The sequence below is a fragment of the Podarcis gaigeae genome (assembly GCF_964106915.1).
Source record: "Podarcis gaigeae genome assembly, chromosome: 8".
Classification (NCBI taxonomy): domain Eukaryota; kingdom Metazoa; phylum Chordata; class Lepidosauria; order Squamata; family Lacertidae; genus Podarcis; species Podarcis gaigeae.
In genome coordinates, this window is record NC_139684.1 from 62,948,574 (window position 1) to 62,971,405 (window position 22,832).

A 22,832-nucleotide genomic window follows, 5' to 3' on the forward strand; every position below is an offset into this window, starting at 1 on the left:
TTAACAAGATTCAGATTCCAGAGATTCTCCAGAATGCTTTTACATCTGCAAGCTGTTAGCATTAAAATAACTCCCTCCCTTGTGTCATCCTGGGATACAAAAGTGCTGCTGTTCTTAAAACTACTGATGTAATTGTTTATGAGTAAAGGATATTTTGTCATGATGAAAAATAATGTGTTACGTTTGTGGGTTGTTGGGTGCTGCGTTTGTCACCTGTTCCTTTGCCTTCCCTACCAAAACGTTCGTAGTAGTATTCTCTTCAGTTATCCAGATATACTAGAGATGGCAGTAATTAAATTTGGAATGAGGAAACACACTAAATCCAGATTTTGCATTGTTTTGCTTTTTGCCATGTGTCCCAGCACCACCCATGTAGGAACATAGGAAACAGCCTTGTACTACATCAAACCACTGGATCCATTTGACTGGAAGCCAGTATTTCAGGTAGGGGTCTCTGAACCATACCTGGTGGTCTTGGGGATTGAACCTGGGACCTTCACCAAGCAAATGCTCTAGCACTGAGCTATGGCCCTTTTTTCATATTAAATTTTGAAGTTTTGCGTCATTTTATTAGGCCAATTCTAATCTCATCTAGACAATTGGATACACTACAGTTTGCTTTTTAATAAAAGGTTTGCTAACCAATGGCTCATTAAAGCAGCTCTGTATGGATTTAATAAACTTCGTGTTCCCTTAGGAATGTAGTAGCAGCCCATTTCCCAACATTGATCAAGAAGTACAAGGTAGTTCCTGAGAAGCAATTCGTCTCTTGGGATATCAGTAGTAATCTTCATAATGCCTTTTAATAAACATGTGAAATACTTTGGATTAAAAATAGAACAGGAGGCATGGGTGGATTAGGCAGACCTGCTTTCCAAACATGTCACTTCAAGGGGGAAAAGTTAAAATGGAATGAAGACCAGTTGCCAGTTAAGGCCACCTGCTAGAGCAGAGGTGGCCACCTGTGGTTTTCCAGATGTTGAACTTCAGCTCCCATCTGCTTCAGTCAGCATGGCCAATGGCCAAGGATGATGGGTGTTGTAGTCCAACACCATCTGGAGGGCCATAGGTTGCACACCCATGGGCTAGAATCAGGCATAGGCAAACTTGGCCCTCCAGATGTTTTGGGACTACAACTCCCATCATCCCTAGCTAACAGGACCAGTGGTCAGGGATGATGGGAGTTGTAGTCCCAAAACATCTGGAGGGCTGAGTTTGCCTATACCTGGGCTCGATGATACTCCAGAGAGATCTCCTTAATCTGGTGAAGCAGGCTAGACTGTTTCGGAGCTTTTTTAAAAAAAGAGAGAGAGAGAGAGAGAGAGAGAGATTGCCACTGAAGTAGCAAGTTTGTTTGTTCTAATTGGAAATCTAGAAAGCATTTTCTAAAGCTTTATGCCTTCCTCCTCTTGACTCACTTTGCTGGGGCATCTAGATTGTCCTCCTGAAATCACTTTATTATTCAGGCACATCTGGTTTGAGCAGCTTATTCATGCTACTTGTCTGGATAGTAGTTTGGAAGTGGTTACTTGGAGCTTATGGCTTTATAGAATAGTGTGTGTCAGTGCATGCAGAGAGCACGGTTTGGACTAGATTTTCATGCCCTTTCCAGCCCTTTGGTTTAGGGAGTTGGAAATCCCTGGGTGTTCTTGGCACAGTCATAGTAATTTTCCAGTCTCTGCCCATTTCTGCTAAATTTGTCAGAGGCCTTCATGTTTCTGTAAGTCTCACTTCCCATTTCTCAGTTGCTGGCTGCTTTTTTGCTTCGGCGAAAGCTATCTTTATACATTGTGAATTTAGACAAATAAGCACATGACTAAAGCAATGAATACCTAAAATATGGCTTCAGATATTTAGACCTATATCACCGGGTGCAGAGGCACCACAGCATGGTCTGAAAGAAGTGTGCGTGTGTGTGTCAGAGAAGCAAGGGCTACCATGACATGACCCCCCCCCCCAGGTAAGAGTTTCTGGGTCACACAGTTGAGTAGGCTTGCCTTCAGCACAAGTTGTGACCTATTAAGCAAAATGCAGCCCCTCAGACATGTATTGTGGTTTGCATGGTGCTCTGTATACCTGTTTTGCATTCTTAGGCAGGCACCAAACCAGAAAGTGCCTGGAGGCTTTTCTGAGCTGTGTTTGACTTGGTGGGTCACAAGTTTCACCAGTCTTGATATTGATGCATGTAGAAAGCTTTCCATCTTTGGACTGTCCTCTTGGACTGACTTTTCAGTGAGCTAACTAAGGCACACTGGTAGGTGGTGAGCTTTGTCAAATTGCTTTTTAAATTCTAAAATACTAGTATTACACGCACAGAAATATAGCAGGTTTGGTACAAAAATAACAAAGAACTGGTAAAAAGGAAAGAGAACTCCTCCTTGCTACTTTCCCTCTTTGTTACAAAGGCAGTTATGAAAAGACTGCCACATGATATTCCAAGCCCACAGTTTCTCTTAAGATAAGGTAAGTCAGTTTTTCTAGAATAGCAATTTGCAAAGCTGCCTAGCGCCAATGATTCACGGTTATATTGGCTGAGTCCTTCCCACCTTGTGATACCACTAAACAGGCAGATATCACCAAAGGTTTCAATATTAAATTAGAATTTCTATCTAGCAAGCTGCTTATTGAGCTGAAACAGTGCTGATGATAACAGAGGCTTCCTTTAATCTCTCAAAGGCGTAAACTTTTTAGTCTCTTCTCTTGGAGGAAATTCTACACAAAGGGCTGATCCCTCCCTCTTTCTCTTGGGATGAAACTACTTGTGATGCAACCTTCTGGTCCTTACCCTATCTACTGAGTCACCTGTTCTAATTATGGGCAGTGATGTGGGATGGAAAAATTTTCAGTGATTTATCTTTCCATTTCATAAGTTCATTCATAACAATGGATGGATGCCAATTGCAAATACAATATTAGACAAGTCTGGCAGTTTCAAAGTTCTTATTTTGCTTCTTTCTAGTAAAGAAAACTAAGTGTGCTAAATGAGATCACTCTCGGGGGGAGGGATGGGGAACTTCCTTCAGCTGAGGGCTGCATTTCCTCATGGGCACATGGGGCCACATGCCAGTTGGCATGGCCAGAGGCAAAAGTGGGCAGATGGCACTTTAGTATAGTAGGCTATATTCAATCCATTCTAAAGCCAGTGGTTATCCAACTTCAGGGACACATTCAGTTTAGGCCAAAACACTCAAGGGAGAGGGTGAAGTAGGACCAGTGAGGGGTGTGGCCCAGGGAGAGTCCCAAGGGCAATATTTATTTCTAGGCCTGAGGCTTCCTACCCCACCTCTAGAGGATCTTTCTACGGAAAATTTCTAATTTTCTGATGGAAAACCCCTTTTAGTCTATCTTGGCAAGCAATAATTAACCCTGAAACTCATACAGGTGGTACCTAACCCCTAGGAAGCTGGCAATGATCCATCCTGGCACCACCACATTGCTGGAGGCCCTGCCTCACACTTGGTACATATCTCCACATGTGGTGGGAATGTATGGAAATCCAGCCTTTTTGGAATTTGATATTCCAAGAAATTGATAAAACAACAAAGCAACAATTAGAAGTCAAGCCAGAATTAGCTTTATTAAATATAGTTTAAGAAAACAATCTGGATTTATATAATAAAGAATTAATAAGACATTTATTACAAATGGCAAGACACAATATAACCTGACACTGGAAAACCCTTTCTGGTACAACGATAGACATTTCGTACAAAACAGTTTGGAAAACAGCCCTCCATGAGAGATTCACAAATAACCTACAGTTGACACATGGACAGATAAAGAAAAAAATGACTTTACCTCGGTGTTTACCATGGTTTAATTTCATAGCACATGCCAGTATTCCAGAAAATGAACAATACCCCCACATCAACATTTGGCTCAGTCTGGTTGATCTAGATTTAAATCCCCCCGCCCCCCCGGTTCATCAATAGACCAACACTTTATATTGTGTTGTTGGTAACATAATAGGAAAAGTGGCTTTTACTCATACTTAATCTAAGCACAACCACAAGGGCTTCTGATTAAGTTTTCAGCTATTCAGTGTTGAATGTTATCTGTTAACTCAGTTCTGTCCTGTTCCCCATTTGTTTTTGTTTAAACCAGTATACGAACAAACATTAACTATTAATAATGAACCATATATTATGGATATTACTACTAATGTTTATGCTATTTTTGTGATATGCAAATAACATGAGAAGACTTGGTCTTTTATTTGTATCATTTGTTATTCCTATGATCCTTGTTTACAAAATCCAGTGAAAACTTTAAAAAAAAAAACCCTGATGCAAATTTCCCCATGCAAATTACCTTCAGTTTGTAAATGATTTTTTTTCAGTTCAAAACTGTTCTTGAAGCTCACATTACTGCTAATGGGTGACAGAGAATGGATCTGGACATCTGGTGCACTTGTATTAATGTTTTTCCCTCCTCTTTTCGCAGGCTGGAAGTGATGGTGAAAGCATAGGCAACTGCCCCTTTTCTCAGAGACTCTTCATGATTCTTTGGCTGAAAGGAGTGGTATTTAGTGTAACAACAGTTGACTTGAAAAGGTAGGAAACATGACACTCCCTTACATTTCTACTTTATATCTGGTTATCTTTGAGAGATTTAAGTAATAGGGTCTTCTTTCCTACACAGCAGATTCTAGCTGCTGCTGCTGGGAGATAAATCCTGTGCGATTACTTTCTTGACATCTTGAAGATTTATAAACCTCTGTATCGGAGAGTTAATATCAGACATAATAACTGAAGCAAGGATATGTTAAGTGGAAAATCGGAAGATGTAAAAGTACTGTGGTACCTTGGGTTAAGTGCTTAATTCGTTCCGGAAGTCCGTTCTTAACCTGAAACTGTTCTTAACCTGAAGCACCACTTTAGCTAATGGGGCCTCCTACTGCGCTGCCGCTGCATGATTTCTGTTCTCATCCTGAAGCAAAGTTCTTAACCTGAGGTACTATTTCTGGGTTAGTGGAGTCTGTAACCTGAAGCGTATGTAACCCGAGGTACCACTGTACTCCAATTCTCTGAATAACCTGCATGAATAGGTGCTGTCAAAAGCTAATGAATTATATTTCTTCATCTGCACAGCCTCTGTGGCATATCCTTTGTAAAAGGATTTTGTCTTTACACCTCACAGAGCTACAATTCCTAGCAGTCTTAAACTACAGTTCCCAAGATTCTTCCTCTTTTTTTAAAAAAAAAAGAGGAACGGGAGAACATGCTTTTAAATGTATGGTGTGTATGCAGGCTAGGTTTCTGTGGGGGTAGGATGGTCATGAAGGAGGAAAGCATGCCTTTTTATTCTCCCACCTTCCCTTCCTATTCTGTATAGCACTAGAGAGTTCAGGTGTGGGCAACCTGAGATTTGAATCTTTTATTGCTATGTAGTGTGAGATAGAGGGGTGGTCTAGGAAGGATGTCCAGTATCACTTTTTCTTCCTGAAACATCTCTGTATGGTTCAGAAAGGGCTCAAGCAGACCAACTGCCTCCCTTTTTTCTTCTCCTCCCACTTCTCTGACCCCCACCACAGCTGATTGAATGGGCTCTTAAGTCTACAAAAGCTGATGATGCCTTAACAAAATACGTCAGTCTTCATGATACTTACAAGACTTGGTTGTTTTTATTCTTCACATCTTGTATCTATTAGCATGCAGGATAGCTCAGGTCAGTAGAGCATGGGACTCTTATCTTAGGGTTTTCAGTTCAAGCCCCATGTTGGGTTGAAAGTTTGCTGCATTGCAGGGGTGTTGGACTGGATGACCCTCATGGTCCCTTCCAACTCTACGTTTCTGTGATTCTATCTCAGCTGCTCTTTAATAATACAATTCATTTAGAATCTCTTGCCCATCCAACCCCACTCTCTTGGGGCAGGTTTCAAAAAGTTGCCTGTAGAGCACAATGGGAAAATTGAGGCTTTTAGTCAGCAGCATGCCTCTCCTCCACCTCCCTGCCAAAGATAGCATCCTGCCTCTGGCATTGAGTGTGAATCTGGAAATTCCACCTTTAGACAATGAAGTGAGTTACTATAGTATTCCTTCTTTAGACTCAACTCTCTGGAAGCTCACAGGTCCATTTCAGCCTGTGCTTCCTTCAGAAACTTTTTCCTGCCTAGAGGTTTTGGGTATGTAGAACCCAATAGCTTTTTGTGGGTGGGTGGGGTGACCCTGTTTTTGTTTCTAAATTGATAGCAAACTCAGCTAGTTGAGTGCCTGTTGAAGGGAATGATGACTTGGACTTTAGGAAAATAGCTCAGACTAGTGTGGTCGCCTGCCATGTTTGTACTTCTGTGCTCATTTCTTTGAATGAGATTTTTATTTAAGGCATTTATAACCCACTTAATATTTTTAAAGAAATGTTATAATCTTAATAAGGTAGCTATTCACAATTGCTCTTCTGCTATGTATTGTATTACAGCTCTGTTAATGAGGTTCAAAACTTATTTTTCTTTTGCTAACGAGATCAGGATTTGGACTTCACATTGTGCTGGGCTCTTCCCGGTACAAAAGTTCACAAGCAAGCAATTGTGGGGCACAGGAAAAACTTAAATCTTGCAAGCTTGTTGTTCTGTGACATGCTTTTTCCTTTGTGCAGTCTTGTTAAATATAGCGCTGCTAACAAGAGGTTATTTCCAGTTAAATTCTGCTAGTAGCTAAGGCCACAAGCAAAAATATGTGTGGACTAAATGGAGACACACTTAGCGCCCCCCCCCCATGTGCTCATAGGTTTTCTGCTTCTCTGTAGTCAGTAAAGACAGAGGCTTCATTCTTTTCCCTCTTCAGGAATGCAGCTTGTGTTTGTGTGCAAGAATTAGACTTCTTTTGTTGGCCAGAGCATAGCTGCAGTGTGCAGAATTTGTTCGAGAATGCAGGGCAAGCTTTTGGCTTTGGTTTTTTTTAAAAAAAAAAATTGCTTGAGGACTACTTTCTTAAAAATGAACTGAACCCCCACCTCCAAAACCCTGAGCAAGTACTTGTCAGATGGTGTTCCAGGAAATCCTGGCATTCCCCATAAGTCTGGAAGCTTCTCTGTCAGCAGTAACATTCAGGAAAGCATGCATATGATAGTTTACTTACACTTTACTACATGTTCTTTTCAATGTACATGCTGTATTCTAGGGTGCATTTGGCATGGCAAAAGTGCTAAAGTGGAGGCCAACAGGCCTAGCAAGCTGAGAGTGCTCCTAGCAGGATCCCTTTCCAAGTTGCAAGGAGTCTTTGGCAAATAATGAAAGGTTGGTAAACAAAATAGAGCAGCCCTGCTGGATCAGGCCAATGGGCCATTTAGTCCAGTAGCCTGCTCTTACTATGGCTAAGGAGATGTCTATGGGATGCCTACAAGCAGGACCTGACTACAGCAGCTCTTCCTCTGCATGTGATCCCCAGCAACTGGTCTCCAGAGGCATGCTGCCTCAAACCGTGAAGGGAGAACATAGCTATTGTGGCTTGGGGGCCGTGGATAGCCTTGTTGTCCATAAAGTTGTCTAATCTTTTAAAGCCACCCCAGTTGGTGGCCATTACTAAATTGAAGCAAGTTTCCTGAAGGTTGAAATCTTGAAACCAGTTGTCTAACCTACTGACTTGGTTATGTCATTTAGTGATGCTGCTGAGGTGTAGAATTGAGAGGTTCAGAAATGAACTCTTGCAACCCCTGAGCCCATGTTAAGCAGAATCCAGACACCTGATACGAGTCTGACTCTTAATCGGTCAGCCCTCGTGATTACTCACTTCTGCTGTTGCTGAAGTGGCAATGGGAGAGAATTATGATGAGACTCCAGTAGACCAGTTAGTGATGAGAGCAGGGGTCAGAAAGGTTTACCTTGCCTGGGCCGGTTCACTCTAGTGGAGATACCTCCATGGGCTGGATCGCCCGCCTGCCCGTGATTTCTGGCATCTGCGCCTGCGCAGATGCAATTTCCAGCGTCTCTGCAGGTGTGATTTCTGGTGCTGCGGAAGTGAGTTGTTGTGCTGCGCCGGTTTAGCGCAGTGCGTGGGGACTCGCTGAGCGGGTGGCTCGGTTCAGGGGTGGCTCGTGGGCCAGTTAAATGACCCCCATGGGCTGCTTGTGGCTCATGGGCCTTAGGTTGCTGACCCCTAGGTTAGAGGAACCATATCCTCAATGGTTCCTGATGGTTAATGGTTAAATGCTCAACCAGAGGTTGCTGGACTGCAGCTTCCATTTCTTCTCTCTTCGCTACAATGCTGATGGGAGTTGGAGTCCAGCAACAACTGGCAGACCACAGGTCCCCCTACCCTCCTGTAGACCCTAATGGAGGCTGTCCCACCATCAGGTTAAGATCACTAGGGATTATTGGTGGAGGGATGTAGCTGTAGGTTTGTGGAGAAGGAATTGCCCAACTTGGGTCTGAGGTTAAGCAAGTTAACTTTGCATCTGTTCTAGTGCGAACCTAGTGGAACTTGTCGGTTACAAATGTATAACCTGTCCCATTGGCTGCCTTTTTATAACTCTGGCCAGCCTATTGTCTGGGCACTTGTCCAGTGAATCTTAAAAAAAAAACCACCGCCACCAAGTGACGCATGCTATAATGACTCTTAGCTTGAGCCACTCCCTCTTTACTAGCCTGGAAGAAATGGGAGTTCTTTTTACCAGGGTATTTATAGCAATGTTCCATAGGTCACTGTTGTCTGTTACTTTTTTGGGGCTTAACAGCCTCCACCCAAGACACACAAAACTTGCTTTTGTCCTCTTTTGGTCATCTCTGTCTTATACTTCACTCCGAGTTGGGTAATAGCCCAATAAAATAGTATTTTATTAAGTCTCTTTAAGAACTGGCCTCTTGCTCCCAACTACTCCAGTCCATCTTGCTTGCCTCAGGTGAGAGCCAGTGTCATAAGAGACAGCGGATGTGTGAAATCCAGGTTCAAAGCCCTACTTGCTTCATGGAGCTCCCTGTGTGGCTTTGAGCAAGTCAGTCAATACCTAGGCTGAATCTGTCTCACGGGGCTATTAGAAGACATTGGGGTAAATCCTGTATCCTCCTCTGAGCTTCTTGGAGGAAGGATGGGGTACAAGCTTGGAGCTTTTGTTGCATGTAAATCAGAGCAGGATTTCCAGTATATAGAACAGTGTTCTTGTTGAGACACGACAGGCACCCACAACCTGCACTTTGCAGAAACAATTGACGACATTTCTGTCCCAACCAGCTTTCCCAGCTGGATGAATATGTCTCTGCTGTGGGTGTCTGCTTTGTATTGTTTTTAAATTTATCTGGAGTTGTTTTTTGTATCTTAACTGCTTTAGCTGCTAATATTGAGTTCTTTATATTGTATGTTGAGAGGTGTATGTGCAATGCCATAAATCAGGCATAGGCAAACTCAGCCCTCCAGATGTTTTGGGACTACAACTCCCATCATCCCTAGCAGTCAGGGATAATGGGAATTGTAGTCTCAAAACGTCTGGAGGACTGAGTTTGCCTATGCCTGCCATAAATAAACGGTAACTGTGTAAATAGCCCACAAAAGTTGTAAACCTGTCTATATTTGTTGTTGTTTTTACTCACTTGTTAATAGGCTGCATTCTATGCTGGTCACAGAGGAGGATTGGCTGCCTCTTCCATTTGGGGCCATCCCTGGAGTGAGTGTGTGTGTGTGTGTGTGTGTGTGTGTGTGAATAGGAGCTACTTCCCCAGCCCTGTACCTAAGGCAATGGTGGGACCCACACACTGTGAGTTGCCCAACCTACCACCACCACTTGGGGACAGCCCTACTGACTAAAAATGAAATGTAAGCTACTACCTCTGAGCAGACGAGCGAAAAATAATTAAAACAAAAATGACCTCCTAGCAAGCAGACGGATGGAGGGGTCCTACTCCATCCCTAACCAGCCTGCTGCATTTCTATGATGGTTTTGGCACTAAAGGTTGTTTGTCCTTCTGCAGTTCTCACAGAAACCATCCCTCCTCCACTGCCAGCTTGCTCACTTCCTTACATGGAATTCAATGCAGTCTCCCACAATGAATTTAAATTGTTAAATACAAGGCTGGTATAGTGACAGTGGTATAGTGGTATAGTGACAAATCCTTTCCCATGGATGCACAGAAGACGAGTTAGTAGTTACAGCATGGCAGTTGTGGCCCATACAGCTGCATCACTTGCAGCATGGGTGGGAACTCCTGTTAAATGCATGCGGTTTCAGCTGTGTGCCATAGGTAAAAGTAAAGGTAAAGGTACCCCTGCCCGTACGGGCCAGTCTTGACAGACTCTGGGGTTGTGCGCCCATCTCACTCAAGAGGCCAGGGGCCAGCGCTGTCCGGAGACACTTCCGGGTCACGTGGCCAGCGTGACATCGCTGCTCTGGCGAGCCAGAGCTGCACACGGAAACGCCGTTTACCTTCCCGCTGGTAAGCGGTCCCTATTTATCTACTTGCAGCCGGAGGTGCTTTCGAACTGCTAGGTTGGCAGGCGCTGGGACCGAGCAGCAGGAGCGCACCCCGCCGCAGGGATTCGAACCGCCGACCTTTCGATCGGCAAGTCCTAGGTGCTGAGGCTTTAACCCACAGCGCCACCTGCGTCCCTGCTGTGTGCCATAGGAAAGGCTTAAAGAGCACTCGCTTGTGGTGTGTAAGATTGGCCTCTAGGCAGGGGAGGTTTTTTTGTAAATGGGATGAGAGTTGGCTCTTTCAGGCTCTTGCACACCTATTATGTATACTAGTATCTGTTGGCAGGCAGACCGGTACAAACTTTGCAATGTCTTTGAATTAGGCCGCCAGGCTAAGACATCATGCACACTTTTGAGTAATAGGATTACTCGCATACGCTTATTTCGCATTCTCTCTCCTTTCCTTAAAAACGTCCTCTACCTCAGTCAGAACAGTACTAGACTATCCCTAGAGATGCAGGGTATGGTTTTGCTATGCTTCTACATAACAAAGTTGGGAGCCACCCACACAGCCTGAACCTACGGTGTTAAACTGGGAGCTGACATTGACCATAATTCTCTGGTCCAGAGTGACTTTCTGTTGTTCTCTGGTTAACACCCTAAATGCTTTGCATTGGAAAGCAGAGTGGAAAGACGCTTCAGTTTTATGCCAGGTGCCAGAAGGATTGGTTTGGAAAGAAGATGCTACAGATTCCTAATAATAATAATAATAATAATAATAATAATAATAATAATAATAATAAATTTGACATCATTAGCACCAGATGTGTTTCTCTAAAAGCTCACTTAGACTGGTGCAAACATGCAACATAAACAGGTGTGGCCAACAGGGAAGAAGGGTAAAGGAAACTGTAAGGGAACTGACTAGCTCTGTTGAGGATGCTTAAGGGGGATTGTGACAGCAATAGCTTTAATTTGCCTGTTTTTGGAGAGGGGGTGTAGTTTGCCAGAAGCCCCACCCCCTTTCAGAACTTGTTTTGACATTTGCTGAGGGTTTGGTCTTGCCTGCTCCCAGAACAGAATGCACCCTTCACACCTGAAAGGTATGATTTGCCACTATTTTTCCCATCTGAAAAGAACCTCCTCTAGCCAATGGGAGAAATTGGAGGAGAGCCACTCCAGTAATTTTCTGTAATTATTGTGGGTGTACACAGCAGTGTTTTAATTGAAGCTTAAGCTACTTAAGGTATGAAACTGACTCACAAATCTCAGCAGCTTTTGGAGAAGGACAAATTAGGAACACTTTGAGTGTGTGCACACAGTTAAGGGCAGGTTTGTGGCAGCTGAATGTTCTGCTCTTATTCTCTGCCATGAAACAAAAATCTGGGAGAGGCTGAATTGGACTAGCCGCTAGATGGATCAGTGGTCTGACTCAATGTAAGGCAGCTTCCTGTGTTCCTGAATTACTGAATAGTGGTTTTGGTGTAACATTGCACAAAATTCATCTACCAAGAAATGGTATGACTAGCGTGTAAAAGAAAGGCCTATTATTGCTAAGGCAATACTTTTTAGGTAGGACCAACAAAATTCTCTCCCAAATACTGAGTAAGCTTTGGAGTTTTCCAAATTATTAACCAAACTAGCACTCGGGAGGTGGAGGTGGAGGATATGAAAACAAACCCTAACATGCAAAAAATTAGGCTGCTGGATGGAATCCCAAGATAACAGTTGTAGGATGGCTGAATTAGTCCAGTCTCTGATAATATGTGGGTGTATCTGTTTATACCTGGGATCCTGGGGTGAAGAAGCAGTGGCTGATCAGCACTTTTTGATAACTTAAATCTAGCTTTGGCATGGGACACCTTGTTTTATGGAGAGCCCTGTTTTCTCATTCTTTGAAAACTCTAAGCAGATGGGAATAATGGCAAGACATCAAGCTGTGGCTGTGCTTGCTTTCGAAGTTTCCCCTGTTCAGAGGAGAGGTCTGGTGGCTGCCCTGTGTTGATTCTTTTCCCCTTTTAGTTTTGCTTGTTAGTTTATACATCTGTTCAGCTCCCCATGGCCTTTCAGGCCATTTGTTGTACCAAGCTTCTGCCTGTCCTGCTTGCTGCATGTCTCGTTCAGTGCTAAATTCTAAAACTGGTTTTGTGTGAAGATCTTGTGTGCTTCTGGCTTACTAAAATACTGAGTTAATACCCTGCAAAGTGCAGTGCTGAGGTCAGTTCATGATTGACTGAGCATCCCTCACCGAACCTCAAATGTGGGAAAGTCAGCTAAGCTGGACATGAAAGGCTGTACTTTGTCTTTTGCATCACTGAGTGATTGCCAGATTTTTACCACTGGAATGATGGTGGGGAGGTGGTTCTCTTACACCAAATCCATTCTGGTGGTTCACTTTACTGGTAGTGCTGTCTCTAGAGTTTTCCATTGTAGGTGGTACAGGTCAGAAGGGCATTGTGTGTGTGCCTCAAATGGGCAATAATCCAGGGCAGTGCTAGACGTTATTGTTGCAGGAAGCATCAGCTAAACTTTATTGTGGTGTTAGCACGAAGTGTGGAAGCAAAAGACATGTGTCTATACATTAAGTGCCCAGCTATGTGCATGTGGAGAAATCCAGCTTAATTGGGGTCCCCCCGAAGGAATATATGTAGGGACTTAAAGATGTGTATATGCACAATTTACTTCTGCCCTTTGCATGTTTTGCAGCAGAAAGTACTGATGTAAGACTCATTTGCTTTGTGACAACCAGAATTATTTAGCGAAGGTGGAAAAGGCCACAGCAGTGCCAACAGCTTCCTCCAATGTATGAGGTTTTGCCCCAGCCTCACAAAACTGGAAGCAGCCACCTGCTGCAGGATGTTGACTGAAAATCCTGTTCAGGTGTACAGTATAGTCTGCCTGTTTGTTCCTAGTGGTTCAAGGCAGCTTACCCCTCTATACAGGCTCCCACTCTCTACTCCTGCTTTGATCTCCTTTTAAAGCCTTTTTACACCACTGAAAATTGCAACCACAACATTAATCTTCCTTTCCCTATGTCCACTAACAGCACCTTTCCTCCAATAACTCCCATATTCCCCCTTTTAAAAAGTCCAAACTTCTCAGTGTCTGATCTCACTGTCACTGAATTCCCCAGTGCACACAAACTTCCAAAGTAGTTTGCCCCTTCATGTAATTCCTTTAAGTCTGTGTTGAGGGAAAGGAGGCCCAGCCTGCCCCAAAAGGAAGCAGGCTTGATGGCAGCTGAGTGTCTGCTTTGAGGAGCCTGGATTGCTTTCCCCCTGCAGGTCTAACTGCCACTACAGTCTCTTGAAATAGGACTGTGCCAAACAAATCCACACTTGCCCTGGGTGGTGAAATTGTTTAGAGCTAGGAAGTGTTACTGTCGGTTGGAGGGAAGATTAATGGCTGGAGCATAGCAACTAAATATTTCCCCTAGAGGAGTAGCTCTAGTCCCAAATTTGATGTCATAACCTGCTCTTGCACATTTTGCTAAATGTGTTTTGGCTTAACAGACCAACCCCCACAATGGAGCTCCTCTCTCCGTGTTAGCCTGTTTGTGTGCGTATGTTGTGCTTCCTGTGGAACAGAGATTAAGACAACAGAGCCTGTATCAGTAGAATGCAGTCTTCATGGCACCATACAGATGCGTTTAGGTGTAGGTGGGTGGAACCTCAAAAATCCAGTTAGCCAAAACTGTGCCCCCGCCATGAGCCAGATAGGATGCATCACGTTAAATGTTACCTGCATGCATCTAAGAAATGTGCAATGCAAGGCGTAAAGTGAGCTTATGGGTGAATATGACACATCCTATGGAAGTGCAAGCACAGAGAGCTAATCATAATTTTGCTGCTTTTTCTCTTACAGGTTTATAAACCATTTCCCAGCTTGAATAATAAAGACGTTTCTAGCTTTCCAAATTAGTTGGAAGATTTTACTACGTAGTCCTCAAAAGTAAAATTGTGCAGCATATCTCTGGTTGGATACGTTGTGCTGTATCAAACCTGCTGGCAAAGTCCTTGGAGTTCTGGATTCCCAGCGGAGCCAACTTCTACCTCAGGGACACCCCCATGTCTTAAATTTTCCTAATTTATCTCAGGTTAAAAATGGTTTCCGCAGAGTGCTTGGGCCATAACTGCCTTATGTCTAAAAGAGGATTAGACAAATTCATGGAGGGTAAGGCCATCAGTGGCCAGTAGCCAGGATGGCAGTGCTCTGCCTCAATGGCCAGAGGCAGTAATACTTCTGAATGTCAGTGGCTTGAAGCCACAGGAGGGGAGAGTGCTGTTGTGCTCAGATCTAGCTTGTGTGTGCTTCCTATAGGTAGGTGGTTTGCAACTGTGAGAACAAGAAAGCTGTACTAGACAGCCCACTGGCCTGATTCAGCAGGCTCTTATGTTCTTGATAGCACTAACCATGACTCTGCCGGAATTGCTCAACATACTGAAAGTTTTAATGTAGACAACTCTACTTTTGCAGGAAACCTGCAGACCTTCAGAACTTGGCACCGGGGACTCACCCGCCCTTCATAACATTTAACAACGAGGTGAAGACTGATGTGAACAAAATTGAAGAATTTCTCGAAGATGTCCTCTGCCCACCCAAGTAAGTGTCACTAATGAGGGGAGGTGTATTGCAGAAAGCTGTTTTGGTGGTGGTGGTCTTTGCCAATTCTCAGGATGGTACTGCTTAATCCTCTATATTGCTATGTAATTATTATGCAAGTTAGTTGCAAGCTTACTTCATCAGCAATAAGAGATGGCAACTGTACATTAATACAGGCTTAGGGCCAAAAAGCTGTTCCTACCCTATCAAAGCTGTATCTTTGTGCAACAGAGGTGAAATGCATAAGATTTCAAATTTCTGACCATGGGGTTTGCTTCAGCCAAGCAGGTCGTGCAGCCACACCAGTCAGCTTCTTCGTTGCCTTGACTACCCCCTTTTCTTCCTTCCCATCAAACTTCTCACCAAACCCCTGAGCTATTGCACTCTTGGCATTGCTCTTTCCTGCTAGGGTGAGCAAGGATCGGATCCGAAAGTTAACTCTTGGTTAAGCATTTCTGTGACCTGAAAATTATTAAACGCAACAGACTGGGAAGCAGGTCTGAACAGAAAAGAGTCTTTGTGTCTTCATTCCCTTGTAAAAGGAGAGACCAAAGGGGATTGATGATCACCAGCGATTGCCATCTTAAAACTCAACATAAAGTTGGCATTACTGATATTGCCGATACTTGGGATAAAACCAAGTCTATCTTCTTCGCTTAAAGTCTTGTTTTCCACAATAATTTTCCTTAGCATTTACAAACTCCTTAAGAGTACGTAGGGGTGTTCTTGTTCTGTTTGAATTTCATAAGGTGAAATGCAGTGGTTTCCATACAGACTAGTAACCAATTTTGCCTGCAACTGGTATCTTCTCTTTAATTCTGGAGAAATCCCCTGAGATTTCTGTCCTCATGCTGAACTTTGGACAGACTTTGAAGGCAATGAGATGCCTCTCTGCATGGTCTGAGTGATTTCCTCCCCCCTCTTCATCCTTCTACTTCCTCATGGGAGGGAGGGAGGAGGGAGTCTCCCAGACCTTGTGTCTCTTAAGTGGCACAGTGCCAGTGACATCTTGCAGAGCTTTGAGGCTCTCCAGCACCTCTATGGCTCAGTGCTTGCATAGCCTGATTGCTGGGAGAGAAGGGAAAGAATTTGCTCTCCCAGTCACACTGGGCATTAGAGTTGTTGGCACACCTTCAAAACTCGCCACTTGTGGCGATCACAAACAGTGACTGGTTGTGAGGGTCAGCTAAAATGAGTGGACCCTAGGATGTCAAGGTGGGTGTTCAGTGTCCTGGTTGATAGCTTTTTAGAAATCAGTCACTGTTTCACAACTAGCTTAAATCAGAATTTTAGCTGTACCCACATTTATTCCAAGGTGAGTTGAGCAAGGGGTTATCCCTTTTTTTAATGGAAGAAATACTGAAATCGTCTCAGTATGTGCATATTGGGACTTTCTGGAATATAACTTCATTGCTAAACATGTTTCTGAAGGCTTGTCAAAAATATGGGCAGATCTGGTACTTGGACAAAACTCTAAACAGTTTGCTGCTCAAGTAGCAATGTATTTTAAAAAGTTGCATCCATTTAAATATTTCTCAGGGGAGGGCAGAGCTCCATGTGCTAACTCTGCAAATCTGTGGAATTCATTACGAGGGTAACACAGCATTTCTAAGCCACCACACTTCTTGCGTAATGTAATTGGCCACTGCTTGCTTTGGCAAAATTTCAGATGGCCTCTGACACTGAATGAATGACTCCTGTGAGTTCAGGCAGATAGAACTCTCTCCCATGTGCTCTGGGAAGGGCACTGGAGCATTATGTTTGTTTCTTTCAGGTGCTTAACACAGGAACAAGGTTGTAGTTATGCTGCCACTGTGCTCTTCCCAGCTTGCAGTAGCTACAAAGCGATGATGCAAATATATGCCATCAGTAATAAAACATTCTGGAAGGAAATGTGCCCAACTTAAATGGTACAATGCCATTGTTGCAATTGAAATAACACTGTAAATTCATATACAAATATATATATGTATATATGTTTCTCTTCAGGTACACAAAGCTTTCACCAAAACATCCAGAATCAAACACTGCTGGAATGGACATCTTTGCTAAATTTTCTGCATTTATCAAGAATTCCAGGCCAGAAGCAAATGAAGGTAGGGAATCTATTTTTGAGTGTGTTATGTGACATTAGCTTTCTTTGCTATCCATCTTCCCCTTCAGTTTCTTAGCTTGCCCAAGTAGAGGTTTCTCCCAAACACAGACTGCCTTAAGAGCTGATGTCATGTTTTGCAATACATTCAGCAAAGCCTTGATTATCTTTCTTTAGAACTGCTTCTGTAGTAGCAGAGAAGTGGGGAGCAGAAGGTGCTCAATCTTTTTCCTGTGCCTTCTGTGTTCCAAATTACCCATACTGCTCCCACCTCCACCCCGGTTGCCACCATAAGCTTTCAAATGCATGTTTACAACTCTGCAAAGGAAAAAGTGACTGGTAGCAGAGAACGTGCAGTAATCAGACAGAGTTTAACCTCCTGGCACATGTCCACTTCAAATTATCTTTTTCTTAACTAGAATTTCAGCAAAATAAAAAGAAATGAAGTAGGGGACAGTGTTGTTGGTGTTTTGGTACATGCATTTGAATAAAAGGCTTAGTGAGGCTTTTAAAGGCTTCTGGACCAGGCATGGAAAGTCTGGTCCCCCCAGAAATTATTGGACTCAAATTCCCATCAGCCCCAGCCAGCATAACCAATAGTCAGGAGGAATGGGATTTGTAACCTGCAACATTTGGAGAGCCACAGGCTTTCCTATTCTAGACCTCGAGGGGCTGAAGTGGGCGATTCCACTGCATTAATGGCAACTGGATCAACATCTGTATGGCTGCCCTGCCGAGACTGCATTCAAGAGCATTGTTTATGACTTCTGAGCAGCAAGTGAGCTCTGGAACAAGGCCAGAACCCTCCTGCTCTCATGTTTGGAAGCAAACAAGGTATAGCTCATGCAGCCTATCCCAGCTCTAATTTCCTAAGTCTGGCCAATGCTGGAGTCCACACTTTCTATAGTGATCTTTGGTCTGAGGCATCAAGTAAAAGCTGGCCCTCTTGCCTGGTGGGATGAGACCTCTGTGAGTGTACTTTTGTAGCCAGAGACAAAGGAAAGTGTATATCATCTCATGGAGGCAGATTCTGGGTGCCTTTGGAGGCCGCTAAATGGTAAACTTCATTTGATTCATACATGGGGTACCACCCCAAAAAACAATAGTCTGGTGCAAGCCCTATTGAAATGAATGAAGTTCTATAGGACCCTGTGAAATGTTGAGCTTTGTGGGTTTTGTACATGGCTCTTTTCTCAGGTAGTCAGCAAAACTGACACACCTAGTTTGTGTAGTCATGAGCAGCCAGTTGCTTCTTATTTTAAAGGCTAAGGCTTGTAGCCAATGTAGACCCACTGAAGGACATTAATTTCAATGAGTTTCCTCAGCCCTAATTTTTATCCTTGAAATGGGCAAATACACTTCCTTTGTCATTATGCCTAAGGATTGTCCTTCCATAGCTTCTGTCTTTCACTCATCTGGAAAATACATTATGGTCCTTGGAACTGACTCCCACCTTTTGAGCAAAGGCCCAGCTGTTTCCTCTCTCCATCCCTTGATTTGAAGTTCCGGGCTTTTCACATTTAAAAGATGTGCCAGCTGTGTGCATGTGCCTCATGAGATTTTTGTAAGTTCTGCTGACAACAATGGCCCATTAAAGTTAATCATAAAATTGCCAAAGCTGCTAAAAAGCATTGGAGTCATTGTTTGCGCAACCACCTTGCTTATGCTTAACAGCCCTTACGCTGTTGCATTCTGAGAGTGACTGTGTATCCTCAGGACAGTCATTCACATCTATTTGTATTCAACAGCACTTGCTCATCAAAAGCTAGCAACTTATGTTTGCATGGAATTGGAGTCGTTACCTCTCCGACTTCTGTTTGAATTTTGCACCATAAGTGTCTCTGGCCAGCTCTTGATAGCTATAAATTGGGCTCATGCTGGCTCTTTCTGCTGGAACTGCTGTCCAAGGATTATTATTTGACTAGGTGTGTGGAGAGGAAACCTGCATTAAAGTGAAATTGTACAGACATGAAGCATGGAACTGCTTCTGAGTGAGTATCAAAGAAGCCAATTCCATAGAATCTGCTACTGCATAACTAAGTTCCTTTGTTCGCACTCTTTTGTGTAGGTTAAAAGTTGCACATCACACAAAGTGTGTCTTAAAAGAGAGGAAGCAGGTCATCTTTTTTCCAGCCCTTTGGCTTATCTTGATCATGAATTTTAAAAAGTTGGCTAGATTATAATTTGATAAGTCATCTAGAACATGTGCGCATCCATTTGCAGTATTGGTTCAGATGGTTAATGTCTTTTTAAAGACAAGTGGATTTATAGTGATACAACCTTAAGTGTACTTGAGTCCCTTTCATCAGATGCACAAAAGGAATGTTCAGTTTGCCTGCAAGCAAATATGCACAGATACAGAAGGAAATACTGAAATATGAGCTCAGTAGGCTGTAAAATGTGTTCATATGTGCACCCGCTTGCTTAGTCTTATGTATTCATGTGCATCTGTTCCTGCTGCTCTGTTTTTTTCACGGCCATGTGCCCCCACTGTCCACAGCTTTATACGCAGGTGTATTTGTCAAGTGAAGATAACATTTCTTGCATTTTGTCCACAAAAGCTCATGCCAAAACAAGTTTCTTTAATGTGCCACAAGCTGTAGTAGACCAATCCTTTGATAGTAAAGAGAGAGGTGAGCAATGGAATCTGAAAGACACTAAGCAGTAGTCATGTGTAGGAGGTGGGCAAGGCACTAGACTAGAAAAGCTGAGGTTCTTAGGGATGCTATGATCTACACCAGGAAGCAGATTTTGAAAAAAATGTAGCTATGATGAATACCCACAGCCAGCTTTTTCCAAGGGCCAGCTTTCCATCATTTAGGAAATCTTTCCTCTTTCCAGCCAAATCTACTTTCCTTTAACTCAGGGGTGGCGAACATACACTCTTCATGATGCTGGACTCCAGCTCCCATCAACCCCATCCCACATATCCAGTGGCTGGGGATGAAGGGAGCTGGAGTCCAACAACATCTGAAGGGATCCAGGTTCCCCGTCCCTAGTTTAGCCTAAATCCGTCCTATGTGACTCTTGTGAAAATCTGGAATTTTTCTAGCTTCAGCTCCCCACCAATAATTAGTGAGTTGGCTGGAAAATTCTATACTCATAATTTTTATTGCCTGGTGTACCTACCGTTGGCATTTTCTCTGAAAGCTCTGCCAATTTTTTCGTCTTGTATCAAACAGTGTGCTCCTTGGTGGTCTAAAAATGGCACTTAAACTGAATCCACAGACCTATAGACCTTGGATTATGTTTCCTGCTAGTAAATGAGAAATCTGTGGTTGCTAGGCGACCTTTTGCCACAGGGACCTCATACAGCAGCTCATTGTAAGGAAACAATATTGACAGCAGTATCTTTTCCATGGTGCATTTTTTTGGTGGCTTTTGTACACTGTTACAGTTTCTGCTCACTTTCTATCTGCTTTTTTCCTTTGTGGCCTATAAAATACTGTGCTTAGGGGTGGATTGGCCATGTAGGTTATTGCTTTAATCATTTGCAAGGCTGAGCTATTGATGAGGATTGTCTCAGGCTCACCTTTAACCCCGAATATATCAAATAGTCCCAGCTCACTTATGCCCTGTGCTGAAGATCAGCATTCTACAGTTTAGCTATCTGTATTTTGTGGTCTGTGGAAATCATGCGGAAATGCGTGTTTTATTCTGCATAATTCCGCTTCTGTAGTCATGGGGGAGGAGCTGTATAGGGCACTGAAGTCCCACCCACTGGCAATCCTTCTCAAGTCTTCACAACCACAAGGGCTAGAAACATATTTTTCATTAGAGATTATTCTTAAAATTTTGCAGCAAGTATTTCATTCTGTGGCTTTTCTGGACTTGCATTGATTTCAGCATACACATAGCCGTGATTACCTAAAATAAATCCTGATGGCATTGAGCTTTGGGAAACAGATATAGCTAGACATTAGTTGGAAGGCAAGATGGAGGCACAGGTCCAAGTAGGTTAATTTCCAGAATTATGTGGATACTGTCTATGGATACTGCAATGCTCTACTGACTCTATACTTCACTTGGTTTCAGATGAATTTGCTTTGACTATAAGCTGGCCTGTTTCTTCACTGTTCTGCCAAGTAGTGTCCTGTAGCTTGCATGCCCAATGGCTCTTTCTCTTCTGAATTGGAGCAGGTGGGGGGAGTATTGCACACACCCAAAGGAGTTTTGCACCAAATGCTCCACGGATTCTCCTACTCATCGAAGATATTGAGGGGCCGGGGCGGGGGAGAAAAAGGCTACTCCTGTGGAGTTTCTGGGAGGGAGCCATTGTCTTGAAGTCAAACTTACATCAGCATTGGCTCAAAACTGGAAACGACACTGTTGTGACTAACACAGAATGCATGCAGTAGATGGGAGAATTCCAAAGCAGACAATCCCACAGAATGGCTCATAGTTCTCATTCCAGGCTAAGGGCAATGCTTCTCTCTGAATTGCCATGCAAGATGTTCAGAGGTTAGTTGGAATTCATCTCAATGCTGCCGGAGCAAGTTTACTCGATGGCACATTGATCCCGCTATGAAATCCGATCTGGGGTTTGCTTTTTCTACATCTTGCAGACCTTCCTGGGTTCAGTGGAGGCAGAGCTTAAAGGTGTAAAATCTTGTTTGCCCTAGCCTGTAGAAGCAACAAAGCCTTCATTACTTTGATTCATTAGTACTTGTAGACGCGGGGTTTCTTTTGACATTCTAAAGTTTAGAAGTCATTGCTTGGATTGTCTTAGAGAAGGAGCATTGCTGATAGCCTCTTTTTGCAGGGTTATGTAAATACTTCTCCAACCCTACATTCTTTTTATGGCCTTTCAAACAGGCGGGGCAAAGCTCTCTTTCTTGCAAAGAGAGAAATGTTGGTGAAGACTGCCCTCTGCTGTTACTTTAAGAACTAATATGCAACAGTAATGGAGCTTAAGCAGAAATTGAGTGCTTCATCGGGGCGGAAAGGGCCACATTCTAAATGGCACCCCAAGTGAACAGATTCTCCATTTTTTTGCTTGATTCATAGATTGCTTGGCACTGTTTCCATTGGGGGTTAGGTACGTAGGTTTCAACTGTGATTGATTTATGCAGCACCACTGGATTTCTTTCTTCCTTTTTCACTGGCTAACTCTTCCAGCCTTGGAGAGAGGCCTTCTGAAAACTCTGCAGAAGTTGGATGAGTACCTGAATACACCTCTCCCTGATGAGATTGATGAGAACAGCATGGAGGATATCGCAGCTTCCACCCGCAAGTTTCTGGATGGTGATGAGATGACGCTAGCAGACTGCAACTTGTTGCCCAAACTACATATTGTCAAGGTGGGTGGAACTACCTTGAGGGCTAGTTTACATGTGCACACATTTGGCGCTTGACTCAACTGAACGAGATAATTTCCTGTAGTGGCAAATGGGCTTTGGGGAATTCTGTTGGGTGCCTGCACACCTACAAGTTGCCACTGATGCTAAGCTTCCTATTCATTTTACAGGGAAAGGGCCATACCCAACCCAAGTTGCATGCAGAAGGTTGCAGGTTCAATCCCTGTCTTACACTGTGTCAAATCATTGGCCCATCTCAATATTGCCTACACTGATCGGCAGCTGCTTTCCAGGATTTCAGTCTCTCCCAGCATTACATGGAAATGCCTAGGATTGAATCTGGGATCTACCACTCTACCTCTGCTTTTACCACTGAGCTCCACCCCTTCCCCTGTATTAGGCAAGATGGAAAGTAATCTGACTTGGTATTAAGCAGCTTCCCCTCTCATTCTTATATGCAGACAAGTCCGATGCTATTTTGTGGTTCTGGTTGCGGTCTCAAA

The 22,832-nt window shown here is 43.5% G+C and overlaps 1 protein-coding gene across 1 annotated transcript in view; it reads left to right on the plus strand.

Moving 5' to 3' along the window:
• CLIC4 (chloride intracellular channel 4) overlaps positions 1–22,832 on the plus strand; it is a 47,288-nt gene that overhangs the window by 18,465 nt on the left and 5,991 nt on the right. Inside the window, exons 2-5 of the mRNA XM_083751922.1 lie at positions 4,444–4,553; positions 14,815–14,940; positions 16,930–17,036; positions 22,151–22,332. Of these exons, the coding sequence (XP_083608048.1) occupies positions 4,444–4,553; positions 14,815–14,940; positions 16,930–17,036; positions 22,151–22,332 (525 nt within the window). The remainder of the gene's footprint in view (positions 1–4,443; positions 4,554–14,814; positions 14,941–16,929; positions 17,037–22,150; positions 22,333–22,832) is intronic.